Source organism: Moschus berezovskii, chromosome 1 (assembly GCF_049115385.1).
Source record: "Moschus berezovskii isolate FMDL1 chromosome 1, NW_MosBer_1.0, whole genome shotgun sequence".
In the NCBI taxonomy this organism is placed as follows: domain Eukaryota; kingdom Metazoa; phylum Chordata; class Mammalia; order Artiodactyla; family Moschidae; genus Moschus; species Moschus berezovskii.
In genome coordinates this window covers 105,047,804-105,059,156 of record NC_142460.1, presented here as the reverse complement: position 1 = coordinate 105,059,156, position 11,353 = coordinate 105,047,804, and the positions used below count along the sequence as shown (strand labels likewise).

Below are 11,353 nucleotides of genomic sequence, written 5' to 3'. Positions count from 1 at the left end.
ACACACCTAAAACCAAAGGACACAGAAAAGCTAAAGGTAAAAGATAGGAAAAGACATGTAAGGTAAATACTAATTATAAGCAAGCTGGAATGGTTCTAGCCACATCAGACAAAATTGTCATTAAGACATAACAATTATTCAGAATAAAGAGAATCTCAACATAAAGAGAAAATGTTTATCCTATCACTTGGAGGATATAAACATTTTAAATTTGAATGCATCTAATAAAATAGCTTCAAATATATATAAAGCAAAACTGGAAAGAATTACAAAGATAAAGTGACAGTTCTAGTATTATAATAGGAGATTTCAATATATTTCACGGTAACAACACAATACTGAAAAAATAATATACTTTAACTACACAGTTAAATTAGATGTAATAAGAATATATAGAACTCTACACTTAACAATTGGAGAATACATCCTTTGCAAGTACATTTGGAATATTTACAAAAATCAACTATAGGTAGCCTATAAGCATGTTTCAAAATTTAGTAGTAGTGAGACTGTGTTCTCTGAAATTGTTATTAACAAACATTTATATCATGCTATTATGTACCAGCACTGTTCTAAGCATTTTGGAATTATGACCTTATTTAATCCTTATAACAATACGATAAAGCTATTGCAATAGATGGGGAAACAGTGGAAACAGTGTCAGACTTTATATTTTTGGGCTCCAAAATCACTGCCGATGCTGATTGCAGCCATGAAATTAAAAGATGCTTACTCCTTGGAAGGAAAGTTATGACCAACCTAGATAGCATATTAAAAAGCAGAGACATTACTTTGCCAACCAAGGTCCGTCTAGTCAAGGCTATGGTTTTTCCAGTGGTCAAGTATGGATGTGAGAGTTGGACTGTGAAGAAAGCTGATCGCCGAAGAATTGATGCTTTTGAACTGTGGTGTTGGAGAAGACTCTTGAGAGTCCCTTGGACTGCAAGGAGATCCAACCAGTCCATTCTAAAGGAGATCAGTCCTGGGTGTTCATTGGAAGGGCTGATGCTAAAGCTGAAACTCCAATACTTTGGCCACCTCATGCAACGAGTTGACTCACTGGGAAAGACTCTGATGCTGGGAGGGATCGGGGGCAGGAGGAGAAGGGGACGACAGAGAATGAGATGGCTGGATGGCATCACCGACTCGATGGACATGAGTTTGAGTGAACTCCGGGAGTTGGTGATGGACAGGGAGGCCTGGCGTGCTGTGATTCATGGGGTCGCAGAGAGTCGGACGCAACTGAGCGACTGAATTGAACTGAATTATCTGTTTTATAGATGAAGAACTGAGGAAAAGAGGTAAAATAACTTAACTTACACCCACGGGACTTCCCTAGTGGTCCAGTGGCTAAGACTCCACGCCCCGCTCACAGGGGGCTGGAGTTCGATCCTTGGTCAGAGAACTAGAACCGACCTGTCGCAACTAAGAGTTCACATGCCGCAACAAAGACCCAGCACAGCCAAATAAATAAATAAACTGTATATTCAGGGAGTTCCCTGATAGCCTAGTGATTAGAATTTCAGGCTTTCACTACTGTGGACCATGAGAAGTGGCAAAAACAACCAAACAATCCAGCAATTGCACTTTTGGGTATTTATTTCAGAAAACTTACGTTCACACAAAAACCAGAAAACAAATATTTCTAGCAGCTTTATGCATAATAGACAAAAACTGTAAACAACTCTGTGAAGAAAAATATGTTTGATCTCTGCTCCCAATTCCTGAGATAGAGATCCTAAAACTGTAATTTCCTGAACAATAGTTGTATTAGGAACATCTTTTGTTCAATATTTGGTCTTTGATCTGGGTTCCTGACACAGACTCCTAAATCCCTCAGAATTTCCTGGATGATGTTCTCATGAGGTGGCTTTTGGTAGATTCCTGGATAGCTTCAGAATAGGGACAGGTCATTAGAAAGACCAAGCCATAGAAGCTTGGAACTTCCTGCTCCAATCCCCATTCTTTGCCAAGAGGAGAGGAGCTGCAGATTGAGTTAGTGATCAATCACGCCTATGTAATGAAGCTTCTGTAAGAAATCCCTGAACTATGGAGTTTGAAGAGTTTCTGGATTGACAAACCCATGTGCCAGGAGGGTGGCACACCCCAATTCCTTAGAGACAGAAGCTCCTGCACTCAGCACCCTTCGAAACCTTGCCCTGTATATCTTTTAATCTGGCTGTTTATCTGTATCCTTTATTATGTAAAAGTTAAAAAGTTAGGCAGTCAGTCACATCCGATTCTTTGCCATCCCATGGACTGTAGCTCACCAGGCTCCTCTGTCCATGAAATTCTCCAAGAAATAATACTGGAGTGGGTGGGTTGTCATTCCCTTCTCCAGGGGATCTTCCCAACCCAAGGATCGAATCTGGGTCTCCCACATTGCAGGCAAATTCTTCACCATCTGAGCCACTAGGGAAGCCCTTTGTTATATACTTTATAATAAATCAGTAAACACAAGTGTTTTCATGAGTTCTGTGAGCCATTACAGCAAACCATCAAACCTGAGGATGGAGTTATGGGAACTCAGTTGTTCAGAAGTGTGGGAGAGCCAGGCTTGTAATTGGCATCTGAAGTAGGGGGCAGTCTTGTGGGAATGAGACTTTTACTTGTGGGGTCTGCACTAACTGTGGATAACGAATGTCAGAATGGCTCAGTATGAGGAGGAAAGGAAAAAAAAACACATATTCGGTGTCCAAAGTAAGTGTTTTCCCTTAAAACTTAGAAGTCCTTCACCAGGTAAAAAAACAAACTGTGTGACATCCATACTGTGGACAACTACTCAGCAGTGAAAAGGGGGTGGTACTGATACAGGCAACTATATGGATGAATCTCCAAAGAATTTTGTTGAGTGAGAAAAGCCATTACAAAAAGATGTACAAAAGTTACAGCTGCATATAAAATTCTTGAAATGACAAAATTATAGAAATGGAGAACAAATGAGTGGTTCTCATAGGTCATAGAGTAATGGGGAGGGAGGTGATTATAGCTATAAAAGGGTGACATGAAAGATCCTGGAGTTAATGTTCTGTATCTTGAATGTATCAATAGTAATAGCAATATCCTGATTGTGGTATCTCAATATAGCCCATCCCAAAGTTTTCAATAAAGTGAGTATGAATCAGAACCACTTGAGGTGCTTTCAGACACTCACACAAACCTCCAAATGATTTTTCAACTCACAAACATTACCTGATGATGCCAGGGCTGTAGGCCTTTAGAGACATTAAGAAAGGAAAGGTAAGTGGGAGAGTTCTATTTTAGGAGAATGGCAAAATAAAGTATCAGGTTAGGGAAAACTAGATAGAGGAAACCTTATGAAGAAGCTATTCCAATAGTAAACAAGGGATGACGCAAACCTGTATTGTGGTGCTAGCTGTAGGGACAGAGTTCCGATAGGTTTTGCTACCAAAAAAGGAGCTTAACCTCTCAAGCAAGCTTCTTAACTCAGTATTGACAGTAATCCCTAAGGTCCTAAGATGGATAAAGGCTATATTTCTAGGTCTGCAACAAAATAATTACATGTTCCTGCCTTGTGAAATCAGCAAGTGGCCCCATCACAAGAGAGCACACTCATCCCTTCCTGATGGTCCATACACTTTCTCTGAGGCACAGTTCGTTCCAGGAGGACTTGATGATACCTTTAATTAATGACCTCATCTGCCCCATCTCCCAAGTCCTCCAGTTTTCCTGAAAGGTCCTTGTAACTCAAATTTGAGACCACTTATCTAGACAAAGATGCTAAACAAGTACTTCTCCCCTAGTCTTGGCCCAATTTTCTCCCTGTCTGGAGCTCAGAAGGCATTCTTGGAGAGGGGCAAAGCAGGACACTCTGCTGTGACCTCTCTGGCCACAGCCTCTCACTAGGGAGTGGTCAGCTGTCATGAGCAGCACTTAAAACCAGGAATCAAGGTGTGGTCTGGGCTGTTTTAAGTTCCAGGGTTTGGGGTTCCTGGTGAGTCCCCAGAGAAGAATCCAGAAGAGGAGGATGGAAGGGTGGTGGTCCACTACAGGGGGATTCTTCCTCTGCCTCAGTGCCAACCTTCTGCTTCAAGGTAAGATGAGACAAGAACAGGGAAAGACGGGAATACTGTTCTGGGAAAATTCCAGAAACCCTCTCATTCCCCAGAACTAGAAAGCACCAAAAGGAGTTGGGTTAAACATTTCTTTTCTCTGTAGTGTCTATGTTTTGGTTTCCTTTGGAAAACAGATGAAAACCCCATTTCACTAATCAGAACACACAGCTCCCATCTCATTTGCCTGCATAGGCATCTACCAAATTGTCTGTTTTTCCATTTTACCGCCTCTCTGATTCCACTGCTTTATATTAATAATGTTCAACTTGTCCTTTCTCCCAGATTAGTAACTATGAACAGGGTAGTTTGGGTCCTTCTGACAATAACATAACTCCTTTCCCACCTCATTTTGGCAGATGTGGTAGAGAGGTGATGTGGAGGGAAAGGACAGTGTGTGCTTCCCCCCAGATATGTTTCTCCTTAGTTTGGAGATATACCTCATAAGATAATTGGAATGGGGAGATGTAAAAGAGACATGGGAAAGAAAAGGCTGGGTTCAGCTACAGGAATAACCACAGTCACCTGGGGTTGGGGTGCGGGGGAGGTGGGCAGAAGGACTTTAACATTTCATCATATAGCTCCACCAGCCACATGGTGGATGATCAATGAGATCTTATCAAGATGGTGATGATGAAAATGCCTCCCATAGATCTTAGAGGAAATCACTGAGTTTGAGAAGGTCACAGAGCAGAGAACATTGTAGGTAGTCAATAAATTCACATTGAATGCCACGTTCCTTAAGTTCCCACATTTAGGATGTTTGTCTCTAAATTTTTCCTTTCAGAAAATGAGAAAACATGAAAGCAGGAAGGGAACATACAAGGAAGAATCATAATAGAGCTAGAGAGAAGAAAAGTATGGTCAGACAAAGGCTAAAACTTTAGGGTCACCACTATGGAAGGAATAGGCCTCCCCAGAGAGGCAGTTTGCATACCAGATTTGGGTAGGCTTTATGTGGGACCAAAAGCACAGGAAGAAAGGGCTGTGCCCTGACTCAGCTCACCACATCAACTTCCACCATTTGCCTACCACACCAGCCCATCCTCCTCAGCCCTGGCAGGAAGAACTTGGCCTTTGGGAATCTTGCCCCAAGAAGGTCCACATTTTCTTTCTCTGTAGAGAGGCTCTCAGGTCCCAGCCCTGGCACTCCTCTCACTTAGGAAAACACAAAAGCCCTATTTCCATCTCACAGGGTCTCTATTCTCTACAGGAAGGGCAAACACTTTCACCATCAACTGCTCGGGCTTTGACCAGCATGGAGTAGACCCCACTGTCTTCCAGTCTGTATTTAACAAGAAGGATTTTCGTCCAGTTATCAATTTTAGCATCCCTACTCGTATCAACATTTCTTTCACCCTGTCTGCCATCCTGGAAGTGGTGAGTTTTGACTGCTATATTTTTCTATAGGTTGCTAATAGAAAACAAGAACTCTTTACCTTGTCAGTCCAACATTACAGCTGTACAGTGGTGAGCAATGAGCCTCCTTAATGGATTTTGTACAAGTTAGATGTTCATCCTATGGGGTGGAGAGACATGACAGGGAATGCTGCAGTGACATTTTTGCAGGGAACATTTGTCCTTGAATCCTGCCCTTATAGGAATATTCCACTTAAAAAATAAATATATATATTCCCAATGGGCTCCCATGCTGTTTTTTCCCCTTACAGTTTCTGTGCAACCTGAATTTTTCTGAACTATCTTTCAAGACTTGTAATTGAAAAACTGAACTATCACATGGGACCACTTAGGAAACAAAGGGAAGAGGTCAACTAGGACCTGATTTCATGGCACTAATGATCTTGAACAGGGATTTCTTTTTTTAATCAGGATGCACAACTCCAGCTGTTGACATCATTTCTGTGGTTAAAGTTGGTATGTAAGCCCAGCTTTTTTCTCTCTTTCTCCTTGCCTGATTTTCTGGCTTTGTTTGCAAAAATCACATTTGTTGAAATTAACAGTGCCCAAGGAAATACAACCAGAATGGGGCCAGTGCTGATGACAGATAGCTTTCTGGGTTGCCAATCAACTTTGAAATTCAGATGGAAAAAACAGGAAGAAAAAGGGCAGTATAGTTGGAAACCCCTAAGTAAGCTTCAAGGCTCAAATGTATTCAGCACCCCAGCTTAAGATTTTCCTTGAGCAGGAAGCAAAAAGCCAATAAGACTTTGTAAACTAGAGAAGAGGGACATTATCACCAGAGAGAGAAAGGGAATCAGAGTTTAAAAGGAAATGTGGCTTAAAAAAATAAAAAAGTAACATGTATAACAATGTGCACAGTATGATTCCAGGTAAATAAAAATGAATGCTGGAATATGTATTTTTCTAGAATGACGTATACAAAACTGTTAATAATGGGACTGAGTTGGGGAGATGAACTGAGTTGGAGTGAATTAAGGAGGGAAAAAGGGTTTTTTTTAATATTATATCTATCTGGAGTTGTTGAAGTTTTATCATACACCCATAGTTCATACATTTAGGAAAAGTACAGACATATGTATGTATATTTTAAGGGACTCAAGGGCAGGAAATGCTGATATAAACTAGCTTCAAGTCTGAGCCATAACCATCTCTCTGTGCCCTGTGTCCTAGATCTGGAATCACCCATTTATCAGCTGGGACCCAGAAGAATGTGGTGATATCAAAAAACTCGCCATAACAGCTGAGAACCTGTGGCTCCCAGACATCTTCATTGTAGAATCGTGAGTATCAGGGCTGGGAAAAGCTGGGGGAAGACTCTTCTGCAAGGAGCAGGCCAGGGCAGTGCAGGGCAAACCCATGCAGTGGGGCCACTGAAGGCTTATTTCAGAGAGGAGTGCAGTCACAGCTCATCAACTTCTCCCCTAGAAATGAGAAAACGGTGGCCAGAAAAGATAGCGGAGTGGCAGCATTGGGAAACCTTGCCTTAAGAGCCAAACTTAAACAGATGCCTGCCCCCATTTCTGCCACTTAGCATGGATGTGGATCAGACCCCGGACGGCCTCTCTGCATATGTGTCTAATGATGGTCGTGTTGTGTATAACAAACCGATGAGAGTGACCAGCATCTGTAACCTGGACATCTTCTACTTCCCATTTGACCAGCAGAACTGCACCCTCACCTTTAGCTCGTTACTCTATACAGGTGAGCTGAAGTGAGTAACTGGGGTAAACTGAGATCAACCAGTGGGGCAACAAAAAAACACTCAAGGGTCAAGTCATTTTTTTATGTATAAAAGGGGATAGTGAAGTATTTGCTAGTTGCAGGTGTGTGGATAGTGGGGAGAAGTTGAACTTTAGAAACTTCCTGAAAAAGCCCCAAATTGAAAGGCAGCAACTGGGCAGCAAGGAAGTCACATTACAGGACTAGCTGAAAAGGTAACTAAAACAGTTATCGAATCATTTCTGCAATCCCAGCATAAAGTGGGTGCTGAGCAGATGTGAACTGAGTGTTTGCCTCCCCTGCAGAGGAAAGCATGTTGCTGGGCATGGACAAGGAAGTGTGGGAGATAATGGATGACTCACGTGACCTTGGCCGCACACAAGGAGAGTGGGAGCTCCTGGGCATCAACAAGGCCACCCCGAAGATGTCTGTGGGCACCAGTCTTTTTGACCAGATCATGTTTTATGTAAGGCCAGAGATTCCAGCATAACTCTCCATCCCCCATATCTTCCTCATCAGACCCTTCTAAGTCTCAGAGCCTTTCACCACTTGCCCTAAGACCAAAAAGTCCCTGGGCACCATAACCCTCATAGCCTTCCTCTCTCCCAAGTTCCCCAAAGCAACCCCCATCTCTGAACCTATCAGCCCTGGCCTAGGTTTTCTTCAGTGAGTATGGGGGAGTCCTATTTGTCACATGAAAGCTGTTCCTCCCAGAAAGAGCTTCTGTTGGAGTGAGGACATCAAGAAAGGAAGGGGTGGGACTTCCCTGGTGATCCAGTGGTTGGAACTCTGCACTTCCAATGCAGGGGGTGCAGGTTCCACCCCTGGTCATGGAACTAAGATACAATAGGCTGCATGGTGCAGACCAAAAAAAAAAGAAAGAAAGAAAGGGACTGGACTCATCCCTTGGTTTCACTTCAGTTCTAACTTCACCTGGTTCTCTGCTCTCCCCTCCCCACCAGGTGGCCATCAGGCGCAGGCCCACCCTCTACGTCATAAACCTTCTGGTGCCCAGTAGCTTTCTAGTCGCCATTGATGCCCTCAGCTTCTACCTGCCGGCAGAAAGCGAGAACCGTGCCCCATTCAAGATGACACTCCTGTTGGGCTACAACGTCTTCCTGCTCAATATCAGTAACTTACTTCCTGCTACTGGCACCTCCCTCATTAGTATGTCCCCTACCTCACAGTTGGGAAATGAAAAATGAAAAAAAAAAAAACATAGGCAGGGTAGGTGAGTGAACTGGCTAGATCTGCTGAGGCAGCTAAGGTGCAGTCATTTTAGAAAAGGCTTGAGGTGTGAGACAGAAGAAAGGGGGGCTTGGTGGTCCCTCTGGACCTGACTCACCCGAGTGTGCTCCTTCCTGCCACCCAGGTGTCTACTTTTCCCTGTGTCTGTCCCTGATGGTGCTCAGCCTGCTGGAGACCATCTTTATCACCTACCTGCTGCACCTGGCCACCATCCAGCCCCCACTCATGCCTCGCTGGCTCCACTCCCTGCTTCTGCACCACACCAGCCCAAGGACACATTGCCCTACTGTGCCCCAGAAGGAAAACACAGGCCTGGGCCTCATATCCACCCACCTGTCTGGTAAGAGAAGTCTGCACTGCTCACCCTGTCTACACTGGGCCCAACTTCCCATTCTCCCATTTCTCTAATCCTGTCTCCTTCCCACTTCATGGCTGTATCTCTGTCCTCCCCATAGGACTGAAGGAGCCAGGAAAACTGGGAGGGCAGGAGTTGGGACCCAAAGAGGCAGAACTGAATGGGGGCTCAGGATTGACAAGGGCCCAGCTCACTGACCTGTGGGTGCAATTTGGCCACATGATGGACAACCTGCTCTTCCGCATCTACCTGCTCTTCTTGGCCACCTCTGTCACCACGGTCCTTGTTCTCTGGAACACCTAGGATTAGAGTTCTAATGGTGCAAGAACACCCAGTGTTCAGGTTTCCTTGGCTTCCACTAACCATCCCAGACCCTGTTCCTCTGCTCCAGTCCACATACAACAGTCCCAAAAATGTGCCCATGATCCTTGCTCCAACCCTCCCTGGGCTTAAACAGAACCACTATCGATGCTCTCAGAAATGGCATTATATTTCCAAAACACAATTCAGATATACATGTTTATGCTAGAAATATAATTTTTATTGGAAAAGAAAGGCTTTATAGTAAAGACTATCTACCAAATATTTACCAAAAAGTAATTCATGTTGTTGGAGTAGAGGACAGGGATTAAACCTCTTTTTAAAAATAGGCTAAAATACTTACTTATTATTTTAACAAATATTTACTGAGCATCTACTACCTGCTAGGCACTATTCTGAATTCTGAAGATACAGCAGTGAACCAGGCTGGCAAAAATCTCTATCCACAGGGAGCTTACATTGCAGGTGGGTGGAGACTGACAGTAAAGAAGAGAAGTGAAACACAGAGTATGTGCTGAGTGCCAAGGAGAAAAAGCAAATCAGGGGAAGCAGAATGGGCAATGCAGGGAGGGAGCTGCAAGTTTAGGAGGGTGGTCAAGGAAGACCTCAGATGACTTCCTGCCAGGCTGGCTCCTGTGCATTGTTCCATGATAATGCCAGTGGGAGACGAGTCTTTTCCAAGACTGGCTGTAACCCAGTCTTTTCCGAGAGGTTCAGAGGTTCTATAACTTGCTCAAGGTCATGCAGTTCTTGCTATTTTTAGTTCTTTTTTCAGGGATAGTTCTGTGCTTAATGAATGTTTACTGAGGCCAGATGAGGGGATAAACAAATGTCCTTGGGTAACCCTGTTGGAAGAACTGACTCATTGGAAAACACCCTGAATGATGCTGGGAAAGATTGAAGGCGGGAGGAGAAGGGGATGACAGAGGATGAGATGGTTGGATGGTGTCACCGACTTGATGGACATGAGTTTGAGCAAGCTCTAGGAGTTGGTGATGGTCAGGGAAGTCTGGAGTGCTGCAGTCTATGGGGTCACAAAGTGTCAGACACGACTGAGTGACTGAACTGAACTGAACCCTGTTGGAGATTTGAAGAATGAAGCACAAAAAGCTTGTGGCATAGCTGGAGAAATAAAATACATGTGTAAATAACTTCAGTGAAATGTAGAACATGTTTTTAAAGTTTTGTTGAGCACCATTAAAGAAAAACTGCAGGAATTCCCTGGTGGTCCAGTGGTTAGGACTCAGTGCTTTCACTGCTGGGGCCCTGGTTGGGGAACTAAGACCCACCGCATGGGCAGAGCAGCCAACAGGAGATAGAGAGAGAGAAAAAAAAACTGCTATGGAGTTCAGAGGAGAAACGACTCTTCTAGCTGGAGCAATGGTTCTCAATCCTGGCTGCATGTCAGAATCATCTGAGGAAATTTTCAAATAATCCTACAACCCAACCTTCACCCTAGACCAATTAAATCAGAAGCTTTGGCATGAGCTTTGGTTATGTTTGAAAACTTCCCAGGAGATTCTAATGTGCAGCTAGAGCTGAAACTACTGGGCTAGACGTTAGGAAAGCTTCGTGCGGAGAAAGCAATGAATAGAATATAAGAACAGATGGAGGGACCAGAGGCCTGACAGGACTGCCTGGTCACAATATACCTCTGGGGTTGCATTTAGGTAAAATCGTAACAAATGATAAGGGGAATTCCTTGGCAGTCCAGCGGTTAGAGTGCTGTGCTTCCAGTGCGGGGGGCACAGGTTTGATCCCTGGTCAGGGAACTAAAATCCTGCATGCTGTGTGTCATGGCCATAAAAAGAAAAGTCAATGAGAAGATGGGTTCTTAACTTAGGAAAAGGATTATGTCCCAAAATTTGGGCTTCCCAGGTAGCTCTAGTGGTAAAGAATCCACCTGCCAATGCAGGAGACGTAAGAGACATGGGTTCACTCCCTAGATTGGGGAGATCCCTGGAGTAGGAAATGGTAACCGTCTCCAGTATTCTTGCCTGGAGAATCCCAAGGACAGAGGAGCCTAGTGGGCTATGTTCCACAGGGTCGAAAATAGTCAAACACAACTGAAGTGACTTAGCAGCATAGCAAGTGGGCCTCATGGGATCCAGAGGTTTGTGCAGCAGAAGTTAAATAGTGAGATCCAGGCAAAATCCCAACATGCTCATTTTGGTGGTACTCAGGTGGCTCAAGTGTTCAGAACAAACTCATAAAA

At 43.9% G+C, this 11,353-nt stretch overlaps 1 protein-coding gene across 1 annotated transcript; it reads left to right on the top strand.

Annotated features, from left to right (window-relative positions):
• Positions 1-3,988: 3,988 nt before the first annotated feature.
• LOC129550894 (5-hydroxytryptamine receptor 3C-like) lies at positions 3,989-9,120 on the top strand. Its single transcript, XM_055418708.2, has 9 exons — positions 3,989-4,055; positions 5,287-5,453; positions 5,904-5,948; positions 6,666-6,775; positions 7,027-7,196; positions 7,520-7,680; positions 8,177-8,381; positions 8,587-8,802; positions 8,918-9,120. The coding sequence occupies exons 1-9, from the start codon at positions 3,989-3,991 to the stop codon at positions 9,118-9,120; spliced, it is 1,344 nt and encodes a 447-aa protein (XP_055274683.2).
• Positions 9,121-11,353: the final 2,233 nt, after the last annotated feature.